Source organism: Drosophila gunungcola, assembly GCF_025200985.1.
Source record: "Drosophila gunungcola strain Sukarami chromosome 2R unlocalized genomic scaffold, Dgunungcola_SK_2 000004F, whole genome shotgun sequence".
NCBI lineage: Eukaryota > Metazoa > Arthropoda > Insecta > Diptera > Drosophilidae > Drosophila > Drosophila gunungcola.
In genome coordinates, this window is record NW_026453167.1 from 4,548,297 (window position 1) to 4,571,819 (window position 23,523).

Sequence of the window (23,523 nt, forward strand, 5' to 3'; positions counted from 1 at the left end):
TTCGCTGGCTGTTTGTCCAAGGATTACCAGCAGCTGGCACTCCCTCCGCATGTCCTTCGTCCTTTCGTCCTTCGCGCAAAGTGTAATTCATTAAACTTTATTGTCCAGCTCCCTTTCGCCTGAACCTCGCTTTGAGTTCAACTCCAGTTTAATTTGCTTTTGCGGCAGGAAAACCTCATTTATGGCCCTTGTACAAACACAGCAACTTTTAAGCGTATATTTAAAAAACAAAGCACAGAAAACAAAAAACAAAAACAAAAACGCACACAAAATCATAATTAAAATTTTCAATAAAATCTCTGTAAGCAGGGCGAAAAACAAACAGAAGCGCTTTTGCTGGCTGCCTGCTAATTATAAATTATAATTTTCCCGATCCTTTGTTGCCGAAAATTAATCTTAATGAAATTATTCAAACAAAAGTTTTGTGCAATCGTTGGGGCGGCGGTCGCATTTTCCTGCCCGCCGGCAATTAATTTCGTTCAACATTCATGGACAAAGTGAGAGCACGTTTCGATAATGAAAGCCGCCAACGGCCACGCCCCCCTCCGGTCCCACTCGTCACGCCCCTCCTACTAATTGTGCTTACAACTTGATTCCAGCTGAGCAACTTTCCACACTCGAAAATAGCCTACACCACATAAAAGTGCTAGGACGAAAGTTTCTCCCCTTTTTCCCCGTTTTGGCCAGCCCCAAAATGTATGCTATCTAATTGTTAAAGCATCGAGCAAATGCCATAGAATCAAAGCAGCTCCCCTCTGTTGAGATGAAAATCTGACACGACCGCTCTTCAACTGCTATTTCATAAATTTGAATTTCAAATTTAATACACACACACTCGCATGGGGAGAGGGTGATTGAGGAACATAAGTGCCACAGATTCGACTGCCAGATACCTCAAAATTTAATTTTGAGCACAGGCTCAAAATCTAGATTTACGTGCTGACAGAGTGACAGGTGGTCTGATATCTGCAGTCTGTTGCTGACATCCAACTGAACTGGAAAATAGTAATGGAAAGATTATTTTTTCTCATTATCCAAAGCCAGAGAACGTTCAAGGCATTATGTTTCACAAAACAATCAGTTCATACGAACTTTTTTTAATTATTTATTATCTTTAAGGAAAACCTTAGCAAGCTCAAGTATTTAATACTCAATTTAAATATTTTATAAATTGCGATTTTTAGTTACATTTTTTTTCAATATTCAAGTTGTATTTTTTTTGGAATTTATTTTGATACCTCATTGGAATGTAAACCTTTTTTAACTGATATTTTAAAAAAATTGTTTTTCACTGTAATATAAATATTTTAATAAAAAGTCTTATCAATACAAGTATTTAATATTCAACTTAAATATTTTTAGCTTTAATTTTTCCTTAATTGCGGTGTTTAGTTATTTTAAATATGTCAATACTAAATTTTTGTTCAATATTTAAATTGTCTTTTTGGGAATATATTGTATTTATATCAGAAATATCTCATTTGAATGTAATGTACTTGATACACATAAAAAGAAGTTGAGCACATTTTAAAACTTTTTTTTACCTTATGCATTGTGTTATATATTATGATTTTATTTAAAATGTCAGAATGAAATTTGAATTTAAGAGCCCTGTTTACTATTCCTTGCTTTTAAGTAATATTATTTAATTTTAGTGATCTTTTAAAATAATGATTTTAAAATAAACAACAATGAATGGGTATATACCCATCATCGCTTTCGGTTAAAGCTCCTGCCACAAGCAAGTTTCTCTCGATTCTAAAGTTGTAAAGTTCTATCCTTATGCAAATTGATTTGTGTCGTGTGTTTCTGCTACAATTTCCACCCAGTCTCACCTTGTGCGTGTGGTCTATGGTATTCGTATGTATTTATTTGATAAAGGTTTGTCTATGCTGGCACTTTCAGTTTACATTGTTAACTTGGAGGCAAAACAAAACTATTAACAAGACATAGTCGGGGATAAATTAATTAAAATGTCAACGTGAATTTTTCTTTTGATACCAATTTACGTGTGTACAGAACTTGACAAAAGTTGTATGTTTTTTGAAGTTGGGGCGATGTCTTTAAGGAAGCCGCCTGACAGGCATGATTTAAGCCAAAACCAGTGAGAGTAGGTCTATGAATCTTTTATGAGCACAGACCGTGCATAAAAATTAAAATAAATTTCGTGTGTGATTTTAATGCGATGGTGGGCATGCATATGCATATTTCCACTTAGCCATAGAGTAAACATGTCGCCCAGCCATTTACTTACCTTTCCTTTCCTCCCTTCTATTTACACAGGTGACGAACTAAAAAGGATTCGGACTCTGCAGCTAATTAAAGTTGAACAATGGTCAGGAGCCCATTTATTGCATCTGACACCTCTTACAGTGGCTGCCAATTGTATGCGTACCCGCCCCGGGTGTTTGCGTTTCATTTATTTTCTTATTTTGATTTCAATTAAGTTCCGATGCAAACAGAGAATATGGAATGTTGAAAATGTTGAAAATATTTTACTGGTTAACAGGAAAGCTTTCGCTGCCATATATCCTATATCAATACGCAATATATAATATATACTTGTGTATATGGTTGAACAGTATGCAAACGCGTGACGAAATGGTCAAACAAACACACACACACACAAAATCGTAAATAAATTAATTGCGATTGGCGATTGTCGAATTGCAATTTCAATTTCAATTGACACGGCGGAAATTCAATTGCAGCGAGCACTAGCGAAAATCCGAAACGTTTCCATCGATTATCAGTAAATATAAACCACATATGCAAAAACAATGAAATATAAATAGTGCCAATTTCATATTCATATATGAATCTATTCGAGTTGCAATGCAATGCAAACCAAACCAAAATGAAATACAATGGGATTATGTAGCCAACAAAACAATTTGAAAATTCAATAAAATATGTATCTCTAAATATATGTACGATAAAAGCTCGATGTTGGTAGTGCTTAAGTATTTAAGAATTTTCGTGTGATTCTTTTCATTCGTTCAATTGATTTCAAATCAAAGAGAAACATTGGAAATATATTTGTGTTGGAAAAGACGAACTGTGTGTGCGAATTCTTTTTTTGTTTTTTTTTTCCAAGGGTCAAAGGTCGTTCCTTGGCCGGAATGCGAAGGCACACAAAGCCAAAGCCATTAGCTTCAATTAAGCGTTTAACAACTGACGACTGACGGGCAGAATCCGGCGATAACAGCCGGCACAAACATTAAATGCAATCTGGCCGAGATAACTGGGCCTGCACCATACGAGAGTTGGCCATTTGGTAAGTGGCTGCCAGTTGGCCCAGTTGGCCCAGTTCGCTCATTAGTCTGTCTGCCAGGAATCCCCTGCAAGCGAAGACAAAGGTGCTAAAAAGTCCATCAAATGCTTAAAACGTAATCAGCGTTTTGGCCCAGTGTCGCCATATCTTATCGCTTTGACATGTGCCTTAGGCTTTAGAGTGAATCACGGTTTACGCTTTTGGCCAAAACAACTCATCTTGAGGGTCATTTCAACCGAAACATGGATCATCTGGGGGCCCTACTACTGGCCCTGTGCGTCTTCAGCTTCCTGCTCTTCCTGCTGCGCGTGAGTGTGCCCATCTTGGCCAAGTTAGTACATTCTGCCAAGTATCGAGTTTGGTTTTCCAGGTGCTCCTGATTGCCTGCCGCTCGTTCCCGCTGTCGCTGCGCCTGAAGGAGGAGCAAGGTGAGTGTTTTTTTTTTTTTAGAGAGGGCAAACATAAATATTTGCCCTAGTTGGGCCACTGAACTCGTTCTTGAGATGAGTGAGAGAACGAGAGGTTTTCCCTCCCGGCCGCTATAAATCATGGACGACATTAATATATATTTATGCGAGTGTTCCGACATATATCTATTTGCGCACATTTATCATATCGCCGCCTCATTAGATAAATTGCCAACGCGAACACGAACAAAACACAAAGCCCTGGCTCGACACTGGTTTTGTCACCTTATCAGCTAACGATTACAAAGCAAATATGTGTGTTCTTGGTTTTGGTTTGGGTTTTTGGCCTGCTGTCTGACCCATGCCCGGATGTCCTATCAATTTCGGTGGCCAGTAGTTCAGGTTAGTCGGGTTTGTCAGTTTGTCAGAGAACGGTTGTCTTCAACTTCAACAAAATCGTATCGATCAGCTCGTAATAAAAATGGCACCTGCCTTAAACACAACGGCCAGCCCTCTTTTGAGTAACACTACTTCTGTGCTAAACACTACACTTTACACCACTGAAGCTACTATTTCGCCATCGGAATTCAATTACACAACTATCACCATTTATGTGGACGATGGTCCATACATGTTCTTCTATCCCAGCTATGTAGTTTACGTTGTGCTGGTCTTCTTCTTTGTCATAGCCTTTCCTTTGGCCATGATTTTGGTAAGCCTATCCTATAGACGAGTCACCCTTTCCTCCTGCTAATGATTCATCCGTTCTCCTCCGAAGAGCGCCAAACGCAAACGTGAGGCAGGTGCCCGGAATCTCGCCCAGCAGAGACAACGAGGTAAAGTTCCCTTTCCAGGCTCGTCCAGAGTTTTTGTACTTTTAATTTGGGGAACCACACTTAGACTAAATAACCTGCTTGAGTGCTTCGAGGAAACCGAAATTGATCAGTCCCAGGTAGAGGTAGTAGCAGTTGAGCTTGAGCAGCTCCCATCGTTCGCGCACCCGCAGCCAGAGGATTCGCGAGGAGGAGCCGGCTGAGCCGGCGGCAACCTGTTGGGAACGCTGTTCGGCGTACGAGGATTGCACACAGCACTTGGACATGACCCAGAAGGCGGTCATGCGGTTCTGGGTGCGCAGCGTGGACTCGATGCCGCGGATCAGGTCGTTGGTCTTCAGAATGAGCAGCATTTGGCGGTCCACCTGCTCCAGAACGTCGGAAATATGCGGCAGCACCAGCGACGTGTTGTTTGCAGCGTGTTCTTCTGTGGAATCACAAGGGATAGCTTTGAGTAAGTGGAGAGGGAGCATCTTAGCTCTGAACGCACCTCTTCTTTGGAATATTTCACTTTGGTGAGGCCCTGCATCACCGTCTCCCAAGGACGTCCCGTCACCATGCAAGCAAACAGACCGTACAGATCGCCCTGGAAATGGGTATATACATTAGATGGGTTAAAGTTATACAGCATCAACTAATATACCTTGATGCCCAGCTGCTCGCTGTGCAGCCGCATTGCCTTACGGTCCACATTGAGAATGCTCAGCCAGAGTTTGGAGTAGTCGTACCGGAACTTGTCCGTCAGATTGGCATACAGCCCATGGTCCAGCAGAACGATTTCCAGGCTGTCCTTTGGCGTGCGCCGCACCAGGATGTTGCCCGGATGCGGATCGCTGTGCACAAAGCCGGTGCGGAAGATCATCTCGGAGTACAGCTGCCCGATGCGATTGGCGACCGCAAAGGTGTCAATTTTGTTACGCCGGATGTAGTCCAGATCGGTGACATGACCACCCTCCAAATACTCCATGACTAGGACGCGAGACGAGCTGTATTTCCAGTAGATCTTGGGCACCCGCAGCCAGGAGTACTTCTCGAACTGCTTGGCCACCTTCTCGGCGTTGCGTCCCTCGTTGAGGAAGTCCAGTTCGATGGGCAGGTTCTTCTTGGACTCCTCCACCAGCCAGTGGATCTTGAAGTCGGGGAATATGCGCGCCAGCACATTGACGGCCAGTTCCATGGTCTTCATGTCCACGCGGGAATTGCCCTTGACATAGGGATGTTGCACCTTCACGGCCACCACCTCGCCGCTTTTGAGCCGCGCCTTGTGCACCTGGGCCAGGGAAGCGGTGCCCAGGGGCTCCCGCTCGAAGCTGTCGAAGATGTCCTCCGGATTGCAGCGCAGATCCTGGCGGATCACCTTGTACAGGTCCTCGATGGGGTTCTGCGGCGCATCGGAGTGCAGCACCTTCATGGTCTGCACGAACTCCTTGGGCAGCAGGTACTCCAAGGCACCGATGTGCTGGCCCACCTTGATGTAGACGCCCTTGTTGATGCATATCAACTGCAGCAGCTTCTCGGCGGCTATCTTGTGGACGCGGCTCTTCGCCGCCTTGTACTCCGACGTCTCCTTGTCCCAGTCCCTGTAGTAGAGCTCCCGCTTGTAGGTGAGTGCCACGTCCACGACGGCGGCGGCGGATCGGGACAGCCGGACGATGCCCAGCGAGTTGGGATCGTAGTCGTTGGTGTGCAGGCTCCAGCCGGCGGAGGCCAGTCCGGTGCCCACAATGCCGTACCCCAGAACGCGACGCAGCAGCATCTCCTCCTCCGGCTGAAAGACAGAGATTGTTCAGTCTGGTGGCCCGAAAAGAAGAACCAACAGGTGTCAGTGGCGATTAACCTTGGCGCTTTCACCTTCGTTTAAACGCGCACTTGGTACTGAACTACGGAGTCGCTGAGTCACACTTTGCACTTTGCCCTCTGGCAAACTGATTTTGGGCAAATCGCACACACTAAACCTGTTGCAGCTTCGCACACATTTTCATTTACATTTTCCACATTTACATTTCCCACATGCAGCGGCGCAAACTTTCACCTCGGCGATTTGGCCCGCGCCATTATGTAAACACCTGAATGAAGGTGAGCCGCTGCTCACTTTGGAATACCTGCCAATAGTTTCACTTACTCGATTTTGTGCGCTTCAGGTGGCGCCGCGTATTCGACGGCGCGTAGGTGTTGTAATAACAAAGTCTGTGATTAAATTGAAGCGCCTCCGACTTTTTCGTGGCGCAAACAGCTGTTCGGCTGACGTCACAGCAGCTGATCCAACAGCAAAGTTCAAGGGCGTAGCCAGGGTCTTACGGAAGGGGCTTGAGTAAACTGTAAATATTACAAACATTACTTTATAAAAGAGGATAGCCTAGGTGAATACTTAAAACAAGTTCACGTCTTGCGTAATCCCTTTTTATAGTTGACTACGCCCTTGGCAAACGTTTAGCGGTTAACAGAAAGCGGTTAGCAGAGCAGAGCAATTAATGTTAATTTAAATTCGAACTTTAATGTATTCAACTTTTATTTGATTTCCTTTATTTAAATCTTTAGTTGTAAATGATTTTTGTATTACACATTTTATGCCGTTTGCAAGCTAAATTTGATACTCATCTGATTTAAAAGACAGTTTATTTATGTTCAAACTTAAATTGAAATATAAAGTTGCTTAGTATTTGTAAGGTAGTATAAATATAAGTACTATATAAACTCATAAATATATTTGTATAGCTATTTTTATTTTTAAGTTTTGTTTGCTTGAAAAAGAAAATAATCTTATTTTAAAGTAAACTAATTTTAAAAAAAATTTTAGTTATATAAGTAAAATAAGGGCAGGCATTTATATAATCAAACTGATCTCCCTTTTTCCGCAGCCCGTCGCCAAATGGAGATTAATGTGTCGAACAGTTGCAACGGCGGCTCCGGCGGAGCCACCAACGCTTGCATGACCACCCAGGACGAGGTCACTGTGCTGCCCAAGACCTTGGATCTGCCGCCCAGCTACGATGAGGCCGCTTTCAGCGATCGAAAGCAGGACAGCACCCTGACCATAGCCACTAGCTTGGCGGCGAGCAACCCCAACTTGGCGGCTGGAATCAACGAACCACCGCCAGTTTACGAGGCAAACGTGGCCACCACGACCACATCGACCACCACCACCGTTTTTTTGGTCAACGGCCAGCCACCAGTGGTGTAACTCGGCAATGCGTTTCACAGAAATCTTACATTATTCTTATTTCTACCCCTTACAAAACACCTGTACAGTTTTGCCTATGTAAATAATCTTTGCTCCTCGAAACTTGTTTTTATTTCGGGCGGGATCTTAAACTAATATTCCTACTCATTAAATACGCCCAACCTATATTTACATTGTTCCCGGTAAGATGAGTGAGTTCCGCAAATTAATTTTGAGTTCCGACTTACCTAACACACCTAAAAGGACAAAATGAGGAAAATTGGAGGGACCGCAATAAACCTAGTAACTCAAAAGCTTTATACACGAAACTAAACAAATTTTAACATAAATAATAAAGGCGTAGCTAACTAAATAACCTCAGGGATTAGCAACGCAGAATTTCGTCAAGTTTAGGTCCCCATCGGCCGTAGGGATCTTTGGGAAGAATGAATATATTGTCGCACCACGTGTAGCCAAGAACGCGATTCTCGACGATCATTTTGAAGGCAGGACTTTCATCAATGAGGTCTCTGTAGTTGTCGTTGGAAACTACGGCCGCATTCCATTCGTAAGCCAGCTGCAAAATGAAGCTAAAAAACGAATAATATAAGTGGCATTTGCCTGGAGCAAAAAAAGGTAATCTATAAAGCTCACCGATCATCGTAGCTGGATGACATTTGACCGGGAATATTTTTGCATGGCGTAAAAACTATCTTGCCCTCCTTGTGCAACTTGTCCAAAAGCTCAGGATTTGAGGATTTATAGAAGTTCTTCCGAAACATTGGCACTACAGCCTTGCAATTGTGGCCCATTTTGTCGAAGTATTGCAAGCAATACATTATTCCCTCCGAGGAGAACACATTCGAGTTTCCATGGCTGTTGGCAAAATATAGAAAAAAATATGAAGATAATTGAGGGTGTGTTGTGTATGGAAAACTTACGCAAAGGCCACATTGCTACCGTCAATAATAATAGACCTCTTGTTTGTTTTCGGCTTGCTACTGGTCTCTCCTATCTCCTCCGAAGGGTTAAATGTGTTGCTATTGTAGTCTCCAAGTTTTTTCTTTTCGGCAGTGGTGAAAAAGCTGTCATTTATCCGGCCGCTTTTCTCTTTGGGCTTTTTCTCAAGCCTTGTGCTCCTCCCTTTCTTTTTGCCCTTCACCAACGGCGGTGAATATGATGGAAGTGGTATGTAATCTTCTCCACCAACAAACCCAATGGTGTCCTCAATAATAATTACTGAATCGTTGTTGTCTGCAACTGGACTGGGCACTCGTTCCGGGCTATCCACCAAGTTGATGGTGGGCTCTGCCTTCGTGATGGTTGAGTATAAAACTTCATTGTCTGATTTTGTTTTTACACGCAAGGCAGCCTCTCTGTTGCTATCTTGAACTATCTTCGGTGTTGTTAGAGACTCGGCGCGACGCTGGCAAGCCTTAAAGATTTTATCACTTGTGCAGGGCTCATCATCGCTATCATCGCTTTCATCGCTATCATGGCTATCACCTTCGTCTCCACCATCATCATCAATGTTTATGGATACATTTGGAGTCTCCAGCAGCACGCAGTCATCATCGTCGCTGCTCGGTAACTCCTCGATGATTTCACCGTCTTCAATTGTGTCATTTCGATGTTTGAAAACACTTTCAGCGATCTGTATTTGAAAGGAAATAAGCATATAAACAAAGTTCATAATAGTCCTGAGAATGTTTACCTTTTGCGGTCTGTAGAACTTTGGTTTCGGCACCAGGGGATTCTTTTTCGGTGATTCTTTGCTACGAAAGTCCAATCTGCGCTTAATATTAGGGTTTTTTTGTACCTTGTATTTTTTCTTTATCGAGCTGAGCAGTTTTGATATCACTTCGCGATCTAGTTGCTTTTTTTGAATGGCCTTGCGTTGCAGTCTTTTTGGTGAGTTCTGCAGAGGATCGCATGCTATTATTGGGTTATCTTTGAATGACGATTAGTTACCTTAGCTTTGAGGTCCCTGAACTTCTTGAACCCCTTGGTTTGAGCCAGAGCGTTTGGTCTAGGCATTTCGGCGCTGGTGCTGGAGACCACTATATCTTGTGTTGCTGCCTATTTGGAAAAAAAAAAAAAATCTATTTAATATCATGCGAATGTGACTCGATCGTATGTTTAGAAAAGTAATTCTGCTGTTACTTTTCCTACTTACTGCGATTCAATATTTCTTTTGTTCTTTAAGTGATTTTAGAAAAACTACACGTTTTGGTACATCATTTACATCAAGTTTATTAATTATGAGCTGGAGTCTACAGGGCTTACGTATATATCTAGGCGTACACACTAACTAGGAAAATGATTTTGATTACATTTGACTTAAGTGTAAAATTAAAAAGATGCATGGCAGAGAAGGTTCCCTGGTACAACGTACATCGAACGCCTTGCAGTCAAACGAGGTAAAACGGCCAGTAAGTACACAACTCAACAGCAGTAAACAAAGCAGCCCCGTCGCATTCTCATCCCCTTCAGCTCCAGTCTACTGCTTCTTCTTTAGATCGCTAATCTCGCTGCGTATGTTGGCCCGGGCCATCTCCTCGTACTTGTCGTGGTAGTCTCCGGTGGCATAGATGGAGGGTATCATCAGCAGGGTCTCCAGCACCTTGATGCGCATGGCCTTGTAAGTGGCATCGTCCAGATTGGCGTACTCCGAGCGGAGTAGAGTCGTATAGTGTTTGTATTCCTCCGGCGAGGAGCTTGAGTAGTGCAGAATGGCGGAAGGTTAGCGAGAGGAGGATGGGTTAATAGATACTCACGCAAGCACCACCAGGTCCACATCTTGCAGCAAATTGGCCTCGTCGTCATGGCACCAGGTTAATTGGTTCTCCGGGGTCTTGCGCCCCAGCAGATTGCAAACCAGACTCTTGGCATGATCCTGTTTAAGGTATAAGACTCCAGATAGAAGGGTTTACCCAGCACGGATTCTTACTCACATCCTCGATGACGGCATCCTGGCAGAACTCCTCGAAGACCTCGCAGTTCTGCTCGGCACAGCTGCGGTTGCCGTCGAAGTGATAGTACTGGAAAAAGGCGGCCAGCACAATGTTCGGGTTGGCCACGCCAGCCAGGTGCGGCTCCTTGCGCTGCATCATCTCCTGCCAGTTGTGGTAGGCGCGTGCGGGATCCTCGGAGCTGAGGTGCTGCTGGATGCGGGTGAACCACTCGTTGGCCACCTGCTCTGGCACATCGTGGTGCTCGCACACCTTCTTCCAGATCTTCTCCATGTTTGGTGGGTTTATTTGGTATAAAACTTTGGCCTCTGGTATGCGGATTTGCTGGCCTAAACAGCGATGATTCAGTTGGCTGGACCTGGTGTGTCTGGAACTTTTCACTATTCGCTGGGAATGTGGGAAGTTGGGCGCCGGCGATTGCGCACTGCCCAACAGAGCCCCCACCACTTGGTCACCACTCGCGGGAAAACAAAAGCTGCGCGTGCCACCGACGCGAACTCGGAAATGTCGCCAAAATGGGGTTTATTCAAAACAGAAACTCTAAACTTACCGCGTTACTTGGAGCAGATGGGCCATCTACTTGGGGATCGACGGCTGATAACTTGAGAAGGATTTCTGATGCCTTGGCGGAGGCCAAACCCTTCTTATGCCACTGCTGTTTCGTCTTTTTGTTCTTTTGGTGTCTCCTGCTCTTTTTGGTCTTGCCCATTATTGGCCCAACACGTCTTATTTATGGCAAACAAATAATTAAAACTCTCGATCTTTATTAAACTCTGCAATAGGCAACCAGCTGATTTAGCAATGTGCGTGTTTTGGTATTTTTCCAGGCGCTAGACACTTTCCACAGCGTCTGGGCGCGAATTAAAAGGCGCTAGGGTATTTTTGTAGGGCTGTCGCATACGTATTTTTTAAACAAAACCATGGAGCAGTTATCACAGATAATGTTCATGATTAATTCAACCATTTATCAGCTTATTAATATTCTTAGCTTATTAATATTCTTGAATTGCATTAATTTAATTCTAGGTATTTTCCCACCCAAAATATCTTAATTTGAAAATTTATACACTTGTTCAACATTTATATAAAACGTATTATTACTATCTGAAATCATTTATATTATTTATTCTGTCATTAACATAAAACTATTGGGAATAAATTAATGTTTTAAATATAAACTTAATTTTGTTTTTTTTGTTACGTAATAGTTATTTTGTATTTCTAAAGCAAATAATTATTCCATGATCCACAATTCATTGGTCGTTTTCAGCAGAGCAACATGAACATTGATCACTGATGGATTTCTTACGATAGAGCTGCCGAACGCGTATGATCACTGATCATGATGCAAATATTCTTCCTCATGATCAGCAAAAAGGGAGTTTACAAATAGTATGCTAGCCCATACCGATAAGTAAATATCGCTAAGAACAAACATAAAAATCAGAGTGTTAACAACAAATCAATTAATACAAATTATTAATTAAGGCATAATGAATCACGCTTATGATCAGCATAACAAACTATACCACTTATTACTGATCCATCTGCTGTTCTGCTGAATACGCCCATTTACCTTCCCAGTCACGATGATTATTGCCCAGCTGCCGATAGTATCGGTTCACAGACATATTATACGTGCACTTGACAACCCTGCTTTGCATTGGACGAAAACAAATTTTTGCAAAATCGTAAACAAAAACTGTGAGTGGAAATGGAGCAGGTTTAGGGGTTTCCCACTGGATCCGCTGACATCATGACGACCTGCGTGCTCTGCCTGGCCTGCTCGTCCGCCGGCTACGGACTGCAGTCCGCGGAGGGCGTCCGTCTGAACATTAGGGCGACCATAAACAAGCACTTTTCGTTTTCCGAGGTAAGCTGTGCGCCATAACCGCAAGTTTGGGTGCTTAGGGGACTCACAATTCCCTCTCCTGCAGGTCCTCACGGCGGACAAGGAGGCGGCGATCTGCCGGGAGTGCTGGGACTGCGTCAGCAGCTTCGAGGAGTTCCACCAGCGCGTCTCATGCCTGCACCAGCAGAGGAGCAGCGACTCCAAGAGCGAGCCTATCGAATTCTGCGGCGCGACGGAGGATGCCCTCAATCCGCTGTACTCCGTGGAACTGGACGCCCTGGCCGAGGGTTTCTTCGCGCCCAGTGAGGTCAAAGTGGAGGTGAACGAACTGGAACCTCTGCCCAAAGTGGAGTTGTTGGAGGACCCAGTTAAGACGGAGACCAAAACTCTTCTCAAGCGGTTGGGTGTGAGAACCGAAGGTTCTCCACTTCCGAAGAGGCGCATCAAAAACGAGCAGCCAGTGGACAGTGATTCGGACGCACCTCTGGCGGATTTCCTCTCTCCGGACATTAAGAGCAACCCCAATGGAACAGCAAGAGAAGGCGAACCCACCAAGGGCCGCCCGCTGCGAAGGAGCACGAGGCGTGGACGTCCGCCCAAAGCCAAGCCCGAGCCCCGTGCCTCGCCCAAAAAGGAACTGGACTCCGATGAGGACGACAAAGACGACGACGATGAGGACGAGGCCAGGGACAACAATGACACGGAGTTCGTGGCTGCCGAGGCTGTCTTGGGCACCGACGACAGCGCCAGTTCCTCTAGCGAAAGTAGTGGCGAGGACTCCGACAACAGCCTGCCCGACATTGAGCCCGAGGAGCGGTACGCCGAGATTCCCAAGCGCGTTGTGGTGAAACCCAAAAAGTACCGAAAGCGGGAGAAACCGCTGGTGCCACCCGTTCGCCTGAGCCGCGAGGAAATCGAGCGACGAAAGCTCCAACAGAGCGAGTACGATGAGATTATCCTGCAGTTCTTCAAGAAGTTCCCCTGCTCCGTCTGCAATCTGCTGGTGCAGAACTTTGCGGACATGCGACGACATCAGCGCGTCTCGCACAACATCGATTCCGGTTTCATCGAGTGCTGCGGGAAAAAGTTCCACATACGCAAGGCTTTGGCTGAGCATGTTCTGGTCCACAAGAATCCGGATCACTTCATGTGCTCGCAGTGCGGCCGGGTGTTCCAGGACTCGCGCACCCTGGAAATTCACGAGCAGACGCACACGAATCCGGAGGTCAAGACGGAGCCGAAGGAGAAGCGGGTATACCAGTGCGAGAAGTGCCCCAAGAGCTTCACCACCAAGGCGGCCATAGAGTACCACGACGTGTCCAAGCATGTGCCCAAGTCAGAGTTCAAATTCTCCTGTCCAGAGTGTAATAAGAAGTGGGTTTTCTTTATATTTTTTTAGCTGATTAACCAACTAAACTTTTGAATGCCATAGGATTCCCACGGAGCGCAAGCTAAAGGAGCACTTGCGCTACATGCACGACCCCGAAACAGGCCATCATCTGCGATAAGTGCGGCAAGACGCTGCGTTCCCAAACGAATCTCAAGAAGCATCACGAGCTGGAACACTCCGAGGAGCCGCGGCCCAAGCCCGATCCCGTCCAGTGCGAGATCTGCGGCACCTGGCTGCGCCATTTGTCCGGACTGAAGCAGCACATGAACACGGTGCACGAGCCGCCGGGCGGCGAGCATCGCTGTCACATCTGCAACAAGACATCCACCAACTCCAGGGCCCTGAAGCGCCACATCTACCACAATCATCTCTGCGAACGCAAGTTCAAGTGCGGGATGTGCGAGAAGGCCTTCAAGCGGCCGCAGGATCTGCGGGTGGGTCATTGAACTAGTAACCTAGAAAGCTGATACTCATGCAGAGCCTTCTGTCCACAGGAACACACATCCACGCACACCGGCGAGGTGCTCTACACCTGCCCCAACTGTCCCATGACGTTCTTTTCCAACGCCAACATGTACAAGCACCGCCAGCGACTCCATCGAGCCGAATGGGAGGCGGACCGCAAGAAGCCGCTGCCACCGAACATCATGAAGATATCGCAGGGCGCCACCACGGCGATGAAGAAGCGCCAAGCTAGCGGCGCCCTCTTCCCACACCCGGAGCAGAAGCAATAGCATTTGTCCGTTTACGACATCTATAGATAGTAGATAAATCGTCAACCATTATTATTAACTCGCACTTAACACACAGATAAGTTAAGCCATAAATAAGTAGACATGGACATATTTACATCGATTTATGATATGATATAGTGTTGTATCTAATCTAGCCCTAGGCGTCGTCCTGCGGTATCCGGATCTCCTCGCTCATGCCCTCCTCCCGGTGAATGCTGGCCCAGTGCTGGGCGAGTTCCCGGCTGATGGCCTTGCGAAACACCATGCACGAGATGTGCGGCAGCTTCTCGAAGCGCACCCGCAGCAGGCCAGATCCTGGCCAGCGAGTAGCGCCAGTTCTTCATGAGGTGCGCGTTCTTGCCCACATGCTGGGAGTCGGGTGTGATGAGCACGAGGATGCCCTCGGGCAGGAGCAGATCGTAGGCCTTGCGGCAGCACTGCAGTCGTTGCTCGGCGCTGGGCATGTACTCCAGCAGCAGGCTGAAGATGACGCACTCGTAGTGGTTCGCTGGCAGCCTTCTCACGCTACCCGCCTCCTAGTTCCGGTTGATCCAATCCATGCGCCGCCACCTCCACCTTGAGGAAATCTGCCTGCAGAACATCCTCGGTGGCCGGGCACAAGTCCAAAGCAGTGACCTCCAGGTGCGGAACACTGGCAAAGGGGTTGAAGCAGCTGCCCACATCCAGCACATGCAGTCTGTCCGGCGGCTCCTCCATCAGCCTGCACTCCAACTCACCCAGCTTGCCCTCGGCTCTGTAGGATTCCAGGAGACGCTGCTCACGCTGTCGCTTCTGCAGGTAGATGCCCTCGGTGAAGAAGTACTTGGTGATGTAGTCGATGGCCCACTTGATGCGGCTGCGTGCCTGCAACTCCACATTGCCCTCGTTGGTCTCCCATATGGCCGCCAGTTGCCGCATGGCCTTGGCGTACTCCGCCAGGCGTTTGGCATTTCTGGGACTGGTGTGCTCCTGCCAGGCCGCCGTGGCGCCATGTTCCTTGGTCAGCTGGCGCAGGCTTTCGTGGCAGCTCTTCACGATGTTGGCCAGGCGCTGGTGCTCCTCCGTGGCCATTCCGAAAGCGTTTGATTGGATTGGATTGTTTACTTCGGACGGGTAGCGTGTATTGGGTATGCGCGTAGCTCGATAAATAAGGTATCGTTATCGTTATCGCCTTTAATTCAATTTTGCGGGTGTACCGTGAGGTTTGAAATGGTTCTAGAAAGGAAACGGTCTATAAACTAAAAGATATAAAAGTTGTTACAAAACTCCCAAAAGTATCGTATAATTCTAAAAACCGAAAATTAAATTAATATTTCATTTATTTGCCATCCTTTTAGTTTTACTTGATTTTTTTTCATACATTATTAATAAATAAAAAAAACTAACGAACATTTAACATTTTAAATCATTTTTCAAAAATAAATGATTTAAGGAAAACATAAAATAATAAAATTAAAGAAAATTATTTTGACCAGACTTTTTTTTTTCAAAGTATAGGAAGTACCACAGATAGTGTTAGTTTGCAAAACTTTGTATTGGTTATAATTTAAATGCATTTTATTTTTGGTACTTAATATCTGAAAATCAAAAAACTTTAATAATGTTGTTGCTTCGGGTTTATTTCTTGTTCCCGAATCGACAGTCTTTTTTTAACACATTTTAATTTAAATAAATTCTATCACTTGGGATTCCTCTTATACAACTCCCTTTCCATCTGATTTTGTGATAATCCTTGGATTGGGAGAGTCATCGAACCAGGACATGACATTGGCGCAAAGGGCAAGGACCTCCATGCGAGGATTCGGGGGAAAGACGCGGCCAAAACACTCCAGCAACATTGGTTGTCGGCGTACCACCTCGTAATACTCCTCCTCCTGAATATTAGTATCCTTGTCCAGATCGAACTTCTGGAAGAGCATTTCTTTCATGTCCTTTAAGAATGGTAAATAAATATCACAAACATAAAAAAAAAAAAAACATTGCCTCACCAATCGAAGCTCAATGGCTTCGTCTTCGTCCTCGTTCTCAAAAAATTTGCTAACAAAAGAGCCCACCTCCTCGCCATTCAACTGCTTGGAATCGGTTTTATCGTAGATCTTTCGAATAATAGAATATTTCATATTAGTCATAATTAACTAGAATTTCCATTTTGACTCACCGAGAAGGCAAACTCCATCTTCATCTGCAGATCTCTGGTAAAGTAGATGGTAAATAACCGCACAAAGGCATCCAAATGCACATGTTTGTCCGGAAAGAAATCCGAATTTCTAGTGCCCGGAGTATGGGCAATTCTATACACAATAGTCGCAATATTGTCGCGATCCACAATCTCGAACAAGAGCTCCATCAGCATGGTGAGTTGCAATATAGTCATATATTTGGCCCTCGATCCATTAGCCAGGACAAACTTATGGTAGAGCATCACAATGCTGACCAACTCGCTGTCCGTGAAGATTGAGTCCTTTCCCAACCGAGCAATGGCCTTTACGTACAAATAATTGAAACGGGCATTTTCTAGGGTATCCAAGGTACCGTCCAGGTCCTTCATTTTGTGTTACTTCCCGAAAAATATTTAGTTCCAATAGTTACTTAGATACACGGTTTTTTATAAAAAAAAAATATTTTTGATTACATTAAACACTGATTTTACATCAATCTCTACTTTTACGTTAGAAAGGTTTTTTAGAAAAGCATCCCTCGATTCATATGAAACTCATTTAAAAAACGATAATAGAAGCATACACACAGGCTTAGCACATAAAATCAGTTTGATCGCTCATTCCCAATCCCTTTTTAAACTTTTAAAACAATAATCCCAACTGTTTACACACTATGTATTTGTATTTCATTATCTAATGGTTTAATTTTACCTTGCTCGCGCCCCATATACGGCATTTATTAAGCTGAAGCAAGTGACAGGATATTACAGCGCTATACAACACGACGTACAGTAACTTATGATTACACGAATTATAAAAGTTTCTCGTTAATGTATGAACAAACATACATTGATTTACATATTTACGGCATGGTTGCACCCTATGTATAAATGGTAGTTATGTAAAAAAAGGCTTAAAACTAAACCGAATGAATATATAAAAATAATACAGTGGCCATAGAGAATACTGACTGATGAGTAAATTGCGTTCTGCAAAAGGGGAACTTATCCAGAGTCTGTGCTTTTGAGTATTTTCTTTGTTTGTTTGTTTGTTCGACGACACAACCGCGTTTTGAATTGATCTCTTTGCCAGGAATACTTAACAGATACCGATACAATTATATATTTATAATACTAATTTTCTTGAAAATGCAATGTCTGTGAGTTCGTGTGTGGTGCGAAATGCACAAAAAACAACAGTCCATTTGTCCGTGTGGCAACTTGAGTGTGTCGATGAGTATTCGTATTCGTTTCCGTATCCGTATCCGTATCCGTAACCGGATTTCTGCATTTCCGGCTAACCGGATGCCGCCGGATGAGCTACATTTCGCTAAACGTATTTCAAGCTAAATTTTAAAGTACTGTTGATGTTTCCTCTAAATGCCCTTACACGCTAATTGCTGGCAATCCGTACTGTGTATGCAATGTGAGCCCTAATTGCAGGCGGCGGCGGTATTGAGCGCCAGCGCCCCCTCCGCACTGGTCGATGGCCCCGCCTCGTGGACATTGTTGTAGTCCGCTTTGGCATTGCACTTGGCCGAGCTCTGATCCTGTATGCTTCCGTTGAGGCCGCTTCCCTTCAGCGAGTAGATGCCCAAGCGCGCCTCGTGCTCCCGCCGCTGCTGCCGCAGCCGGATGTCGTGCTCCTCGCGCATGTGCCGCAGCTTGAGGTCCTGCTCCTGCCGGTAGTAGGCCATCTTCACCTCCTGCTCCATCTGCTCGAAGCGCAGCTTCTGCTCGTGCTCCCGCCGGGCGTAGTCGATCTCGGCCAGGCGAGCCTGTTTCAGCAGCCGAAACAGGTCCTGCTTGTACTTCTGCTCCATCTCGGAGGAGGCAACGAGATCTAAGGGCTGGCTATTCGTGTCCACCACGGCAGTGGCGCCCAGGGAGAACTGCTGGAGCGAGCCGGTCTGTGCTACGCTGTTGGAGGGCTCGTTCTCGTCGGACAGCAGCGACTGAGCTTGGGAAAGCTGGTGAAAGATGAAATATCATTAGTAAGTTTTATAATTCTTAAATTAGATAATACCATTTCGAAATACTATCTAATTACTTAAAAATAAAAAAGTAAGTTTACGATTTTAAGGGATGATGCAGCCAATTCTATTGAAATGAGATGCGTAAATCTTATCTTGAGAAAAATGTAGGATTTTAAAGGATAAAGATATGTTTCATAAAATATAACTAAGCCTTATCTGAGCTATGTAATGTATTACTTTAAAGGACAATGCTGCCAAACCTGAGGATATTCTAGACTTTACGAATTCTGCTTACTTAACATAAAAAGAAAAACAAAAACGTTTTGACTTAAAGGTATAATACGGCTTAAATCTTATCTTCTATATGGAAAATTAAGAATTTTCAGGAACAAGGATATGTTAAAATGTAATTAAAATATTAAAATGTATTTATAACTAAGCCTAAACTAAACTAGACAGACTAGACAATGCTGCAAAATCTTAGGGTAACCTTATAGTTATAGTTAAGTCTACTTTAGATTATATGGGTAAAAATCTTTGTTTATACGGGAATCTGTTAAGGATTGACTTCCGTCCCAATTCAACTAAAAATCACATTTAATTACAAATCAGTTAAGATTGGACAGCATTGTCTTTTGAAGTTATGCTTCGCAACCTGTGTAGCTTAAGTTCTTTAAAGCGCATCCTTTTCCTTGAAAATCCATAATATTTCATAGGGTATAAAAGACTTAGGCATCTGATTTTAGCCTACTAGAAATCACTTTTAATTACAAATCAGTTAAAGTTTGACGTTATACTTTGCACTCTTTCTAGTTTATATTATTAAAATCATAACCTTCTCCTATAAGATTTAGGCATCTGCTTTCAAATAGAATCTGTTTCGGATGGACTTGTGTCCCAACTCACATTCCTCTGTCTGCGTTTTCGCGGCGAGGCTGCGCCCTTCTCGTTCTCCTCCCCCGTTTCGGCGGACGCTTCTGTCTTGGCGCCCGAGGGCGATGGCTTGGCCTTGGCCCGCTTGCGCCGCTGGACGGGCAACTGGGCGGCGGGAGTGGCCTCTTGCTGCGAGTCCCCATCCCCACCGGCGGTGGAGGGCGGCGGCGAGGGGATGGCGATGGTGGAGGTCTGCAGGTGTCCTCGCTGGCGTTCGTGGAGTTGGGCAGAGCGGCCAGCGGCATGTCCTCGTCCTCGTCGATGTCCAGCAGCTCCTTCTTGGCGACGCCGTTGGTGCTGTTGGCGCTGCGTGTCTGGCTGCGCGAGGTGACCGGATCCTTCTGCATCTCCTCCAGGAACTCGATCATGCGCATGCCCTCGAGGGCCTCCGCCTTCGGATGCTTCTGCTGGTGCTCCCGCTTGGCGGAGTTCTTCATGCTGCGCCACTGCACCTGGATCTGCTCCAGCAGGCGGTGTCGGAAGTTGAGGGCATTGAATCTGAATGGGAAGTGGGTGTTAGAAGAGGAGCTCATCCCAAAACCGTATTGCGCAACTTACTGCTTAGGTGATCTGCGACCACGCCAGACGCTTGGCCTTTATGCTCTTGGCGTCCACGCTGCGGTTCTCCACGAAGGCCACTTGGACTTGATGACCTCGAGGAGCAGTCCCCGTTCGGCTTCCTCCCAATTGAGCGAGCGTTTCTTGCGCGTGCCTTTCTTTTTGCCACCCGCGCCTTCCTTTTCGCCAGCATCCTCGGCCGCATCCTCCGCGTTCTCCGCCCCCTCGTCCGCCGTGGCGCTGCTCGACTTCTGCGGCTTCAGCTCCGCCTTCTCGTCCTCGTCGTCGTCCTCCGGCGGCGAGGAGGATCCTTTGGTCAGCAGCTCCTCCAGTTTCATTGTTTTTGTTTACAAATCCGCTTTACTGTTGGTTGGATTCCAATTCGAATGGCCAGGCTTGCAAAAATCGTATTTGATTTCTGTATATACTGGAGTTGCAGTGTTGCCAGGTGGCGCAACTTAAAATGCTCCTGGTATTTTTGGGGCTAGCAAGAAACATACTGAAAAATACTGATGTTCCTGGGAACTCGAAAAAGAGGGCGCCAAGAATACAAAGCTTACATGATATAAAAAACGAAATAGGTTACGCTTTTACTTAGTTATATATAATATTTTATTACATAATGTTCTCAACTGAGTAAATTTTTAATTAGCCTTCTCAAATGCGAACAAAATTATCGTGACATTTTTTATGTATTTTTGGGTAAACTTTCATATTAAAATAATTTTATGATGTTGCAAATTACATAAGTGTATTGGGTTTAATTATACTAGCCTCTAAAGTAAAAATATGTTGAGACTGCTTCCACATATATATTGTTTTTGTTTTAGTTTTAGTTCTTATTTTTGTATTATTATTGTGTTGTATGGATCAAGCACAATATTTTATATTATATACTACAGAATTAAAGACGACTTCAATTAAATTAAATTGTAAAAACACATTTAAATTAAAGAACAATTTTTTTATAAATAAATTCCAAAATGGTCACCCTAGCCCAACGGTATTTGGTATATTTGTATCGAAAAATACATAGCCTGCGCCGCTTCGGTCACACTGATTGTCATACTTTTGGTATCGAACGAGTAAGTAGCAGGCGTAATTTTTCGTTTCATAAGACTCTGAATTAAGAATTATTTTAACCAAATCAGCGAGATGGCTTTCGGTGACTATCCAGTTGAGTACAACCCAAAGGTGCACGGGCCCTACGACCCGGCCCGCTTCTACGGCAAAGGTGAGACAAGTCCGTGAAATTACGTAATTTTCGCTCGGTGTTTTGCGGCAGGCGCAGAGCACATTTACACTGGCCGACAAACAAGACAATCAATTTACATAATTCTATGTTGTTCGATTCGCAGCCGATGTGCCCTTCGGCCAGGTGAAGCTGGGCGAGATCGGCGCCTGGCTGGGACGCCGCAACAAGACCCCCAACGCTGTGGCCGGAGCCGTGAGCCGTGCCTGGTGGCGCTGGCAGCACAAGTACGTGTTCCCCAAGCGCGCCGGGATCGCTCCCTTCTTCCAGCTGACCGTCGCCAGCATGACGTTCTTCTACATGATTAACTACACCAAGTTGAAGCACCACAGGAACTACAAGTACCACTAAGCGGCGGCTCCGTTCCCGATGGTCCTGCATCTAAACTGGATCTACACTTTCCACACACACACACGGCGTGCGAGAGGCGGGCAACCGGATTACCACCACATAATAACTATATTTGGCTTTTGTGTTTTGAAAACTGCTTAAGTGAATAAAACGGCTGCGAATAGGACTCAATCGTTTTCGCACTCGAAGACCGCATTTGGGCCAATGTCCAGCTCGGATTCGGAGTGCTCCCAGGTGGCAGTTGGCCGGGCCGTGTGAATTTCGCAGATGAAAGGCAGCTGCCGGTCGCAGTTTAGGGTTTTCCAAGTTCCCTGAGGCGTTAGGGCCACGCAGCTGGCATTTGTCAACTCCTGACTGGAAATTTGTACATATTAACATTAATAATAATCTTGAAAATACGATGTCAACCCACCTGATACGAGGATGACCTGCCTCCCAGGCTCTATAAAGAAAGCACTGCAGGCTTTCCAGCTGGGAATTCCTAAAATCCCGGCGGCTAAGGGAAGTGGAGCTATTGTACACCAAACCCACATAAGCCAAGAAGATATTTGTCTCTATGGGAGGCCTCTTGTTAAACTCCCGTAACCACTGAGCCAAGGAGTTGGTTCTGTGCTCAGAGGCTACGTGGGCCAGACTGCCAGTGAACTCCGAAGAATTGGTGCAGGTCAAGGAGGCATTCAAGTAGATACTGGGCTGGGTATAGATCACAAATAGGCCAGCTTGCGGTATGCAGCTATAGTTCCGGACAACTGGTTAGAATAGCATATAGAGTAGATGTCCTAATAGATTTTTTGGTGTACCTACTTTCTGGCCTGCCATATAAACTGTAATAATCAAAGCGACTATCGTTGACCATGCCGGAAAAGGTGCTATTCTGGGGACACGGCAGCACATGGCAGTTGAAAAACTCCCCAGGCTGTTCGAAAGCAGTCAATCGACTCCGTATGTGCTGTTGCTTTTGAGTCTCCGTTCCCAAGGATCTCTGATCGTATATGTTTTTCCTTCTCTTGGGTCCTCCAGGAGCATAGTTTATGGCCAGGCCCCGCATTTCAACAGCTAGATTCACGCAGTCCTCCAAGGAAGAGGTATTTTCCAGAGCCAGTGCATCCTGCGCCGAGGCTCGTTGACACTGACGAACCAGGTGGAACTGCACCTGATGCGATTTTTCAGTGGGACAATTTAGGGAGCACTTAGTAATACCCATCAGTAAATTAAAGACAAGAATTGTGATAGTCGCCATTGCTGTCAAAATTTCTGAATACAAAACCATCAAAATTCAGTAATTTTATAAATTTATAATTTAAAAAAATTGATTATATGAAATACGTATAATACACATTGTATATATTTTATATATATATGTATTTATAATTACTCAGGACAGTATAAGTCAAAAGGTACAACTTCAAAACTCAATTTAAAATTGTTTAATTTTTATAAATTTAAATATTTAAAAAGGCATGAGCTCACATTTAGAAGAAATCAAAACTCTTTTAATATCACATTAAAAAATTGGAAAAGTTGCAATAGCAAATATTTAAAGAACGAAAACGCTATTCCATGCTTTTCTTAAAAAAACATACCTTTTCAAATATTAAGTATATATTTTCGTAACCAGTTGAGTTCAATCCTAAAACCACACTGATATTATTATCCATTTGTACCCCCAGTTA

The 23,523-nt window shown here is 44.8% G+C and overlaps 11 protein-coding genes across 20 annotated transcripts in view; 4 read left to right on the top strand and 7 right to left on the bottom strand.

Annotated features, from left to right (window-relative positions):
• Window positions 1–2,896, top strand: part of LOC128254178 (translation initiation factor IF-2) — a 29,270-nt gene extending 26,374 nt beyond the window's left edge. For all 4 annotated transcript variants that reach the window (XM_052983050.1, XM_052983049.1, XM_052983052.1 and 1 more), the window contains one exon: window positions 2,284–2,896. The gene's annotated coding sequence lies outside the window, so the exon portion shown is untranslated. The remainder of the gene's footprint in view (window positions 1–2,283) is intronic.
• A 373-nt stretch (window positions 2,897–3,269) lies between these two features.
• LOC128254195 (uncharacterized) lies at window positions 3,270–7,797 on the top strand. 4 transcript variants are annotated; one of them, XM_052983086.1, is made up of 4 exons: window positions 3,270–3,359; window positions 3,447–3,582; window positions 3,645–3,702; window positions 7,373–7,797. In XM_052983086.1, the coding sequence occupies exons 2-4, from the start codon at window positions 3,517–3,519 to the stop codon at window positions 7,693–7,695; spliced, it is 447 nt and encodes a 148-aa protein (XP_052839046.1). In that variant the 5' UTR covers window positions 3,270–3,359; window positions 3,447–3,516; the 3' UTR covers window positions 7,696–7,797. The 4 variants fall into 4 exon arrangements, with proteins under 4 accessions (XP_052839046.1, XP_052839047.1, XP_052839045.1 ...); XM_052983087.1 differs by having other exon boundaries at window positions 3,274–3,389; XM_052983085.1 differs by lacking the exons at window positions 3,270–3,359; window positions 3,447–3,582; window positions 3,645–3,702 and adding exons at window positions 4,042–4,393; window positions 4,460–4,517.
• LOC128254176 (aarF domain-containing kinase 1) lies at window positions 4,541–6,770 on the bottom strand. Of its 4 annotated transcripts, none has more exons than XM_052983042.1 (4): window positions 6,637–6,770; window positions 5,158–6,282; window positions 5,001–5,100; window positions 4,541–4,938 (listed from the first exon to the last, which is right to left on the bottom strand). In XM_052983042.1, the coding sequence occupies exons 2-4, from the start codon at window positions 6,268–6,270 to the stop codon at window positions 4,583–4,585; spliced, it is 1,569 nt and encodes a 522-aa protein (XP_052839002.1). In that variant the 5' UTR covers window positions 6,271–6,282; window positions 6,637–6,770; the 3' UTR covers window positions 4,541–4,582. The 4 variants fall into 4 exon arrangements, with proteins under 4 accessions (XP_052839002.1, XP_052839005.1, XP_052839003.1 ...); XM_052983045.1 differs by having other exon boundaries at window positions 6,501–6,638; XM_052983043.1 differs by lacking the exon at window positions 6,637–6,770 and adding an exon at window positions 6,352–6,494.
• A 172-nt stretch (window positions 7,798–7,969) lies between the features above and the next one.
• On the bottom strand, window positions 7,970–11,470 carry LOC128254172 (probable ribonuclease ZC3H12C). Its single transcript, XM_052983039.1, has 6 exons — window positions 11,197–11,470; window positions 9,646–9,753; window positions 9,389–9,592; window positions 8,616–9,328; window positions 8,329–8,550; window positions 7,970–8,264 (listed from the first exon to the last, which is right to left on the bottom strand). The coding sequence occupies exons 1-6, from the start codon at window positions 11,353–11,355 to the stop codon at window positions 8,060–8,062; spliced, it is 1,611 nt and encodes a 536-aa protein (XP_052838999.1). The 5' UTR covers window positions 11,356–11,470; the 3' UTR covers window positions 7,970–8,059.
• On the bottom strand, window positions 9,902–11,164 carry LOC128254201 (uncharacterized). Its single transcript, XM_052983094.1, has 3 exons — window positions 10,629–11,164; window positions 10,452–10,570; window positions 9,902–10,391 (listed from the first exon to the last, which is right to left on the bottom strand). The coding sequence occupies exons 1-3, from the start codon at window positions 10,917–10,919 to the stop codon at window positions 10,175–10,177; spliced, it is 627 nt and encodes a 208-aa protein (XP_052839054.1). The 5' UTR covers window positions 10,920–11,164; the 3' UTR covers window positions 9,902–10,174.
• An 822-nt stretch (window positions 11,471–12,292) lies between the features above and the next one.
• Window positions 12,293–14,627, top strand: LOC128254165 (transcription factor grauzone). The gene is given in 5 exon segments (XM_052983025.1): window positions 12,293–12,519; window positions 12,584–13,872; window positions 13,931–13,988; window positions 13,990–14,322; window positions 14,383–14,627. Coding segments are annotated over 5 exon segments (2,037 nt in total). The 5' UTR covers window positions 12,293–12,402; the 3' UTR covers window positions 14,623–14,627.
• Window positions 14,628–14,656: 29 nt separating this feature from the next.
• LOC128254186 (S-adenosylmethionine sensor upstream of mTORC1) lies at window positions 14,657–15,778 on the bottom strand. The gene is given in 3 exon segments (XM_052983063.1): window positions 14,657–14,932; window positions 14,934–15,158; window positions 15,160–15,778. Coding segments are annotated over 3 exon segments (912 nt in total). The 5' UTR covers window positions 15,694–15,778; the 3' UTR covers window positions 14,657–14,779.
• A 444-nt stretch (window positions 15,779–16,222) lies between these two features.
• LOC128254189 (uncharacterized) lies at window positions 16,223–17,314 on the bottom strand. The gene is made up of 3 exons (XM_052983067.1): window positions 16,781–17,314; window positions 16,611–16,718; window positions 16,223–16,553 (listed from the first exon to the last, which is right to left on the bottom strand). Exons 1-3 carry the CDS (start codon window positions 17,168–17,170, stop codon window positions 16,317–16,319), a joined length of 735 nt encoding a protein of 244 aa, XP_052839027.1. The 5' UTR covers window positions 17,171–17,314; the 3' UTR covers window positions 16,223–16,316.
• A 130-nt stretch (window positions 17,315–17,444) lies between these two features.
• Window positions 17,445–20,706, bottom strand: LOC128254205 (uncharacterized). Its single transcript, XM_052983097.1, is given in 5 exon segments — window positions 17,445–18,750; window positions 19,663–19,886; window positions 19,889–20,187; window positions 20,231–20,327; window positions 20,330–20,706. Coding segments are annotated over 5 exon segments (1,413 nt in total). The 5' UTR covers window positions 20,586–20,706; the 3' UTR covers window positions 17,445–18,213.
• A 567-nt stretch (window positions 20,707–21,273) lies between these two features.
• Window positions 21,274–22,016, top strand: LOC128253741 (putative ATP synthase subunit f, mitochondrial). The gene is made up of 3 exons (XM_052982390.1): window positions 21,274–21,332; window positions 21,399–21,481; window positions 21,606–22,016. Exons 2-3 carry the CDS (start codon window positions 21,403–21,405, stop codon window positions 21,848–21,850), a joined length of 324 nt encoding a protein of 107 aa, XP_052838350.1. The 5' UTR covers window positions 21,274–21,332; window positions 21,399–21,402; the 3' UTR covers window positions 21,851–22,016.
• LOC128253740 (uncharacterized) lies at window positions 21,898–23,478 on the bottom strand. The gene is made up of 4 exons (XM_052982389.1): window positions 23,434–23,478; window positions 22,655–23,104; window positions 22,263–22,599; window positions 21,898–22,204 (listed from the first exon to the last, which is right to left on the bottom strand). Exons 2-4 carry the CDS (start codon window positions 23,088–23,090, stop codon window positions 22,018–22,020), a joined length of 960 nt encoding a protein of 319 aa, XP_052838349.1. The 5' UTR covers window positions 23,091–23,104; window positions 23,434–23,478; the 3' UTR covers window positions 21,898–22,017.
• Window positions 23,479–23,523: the final 45 nt, after the last annotated feature.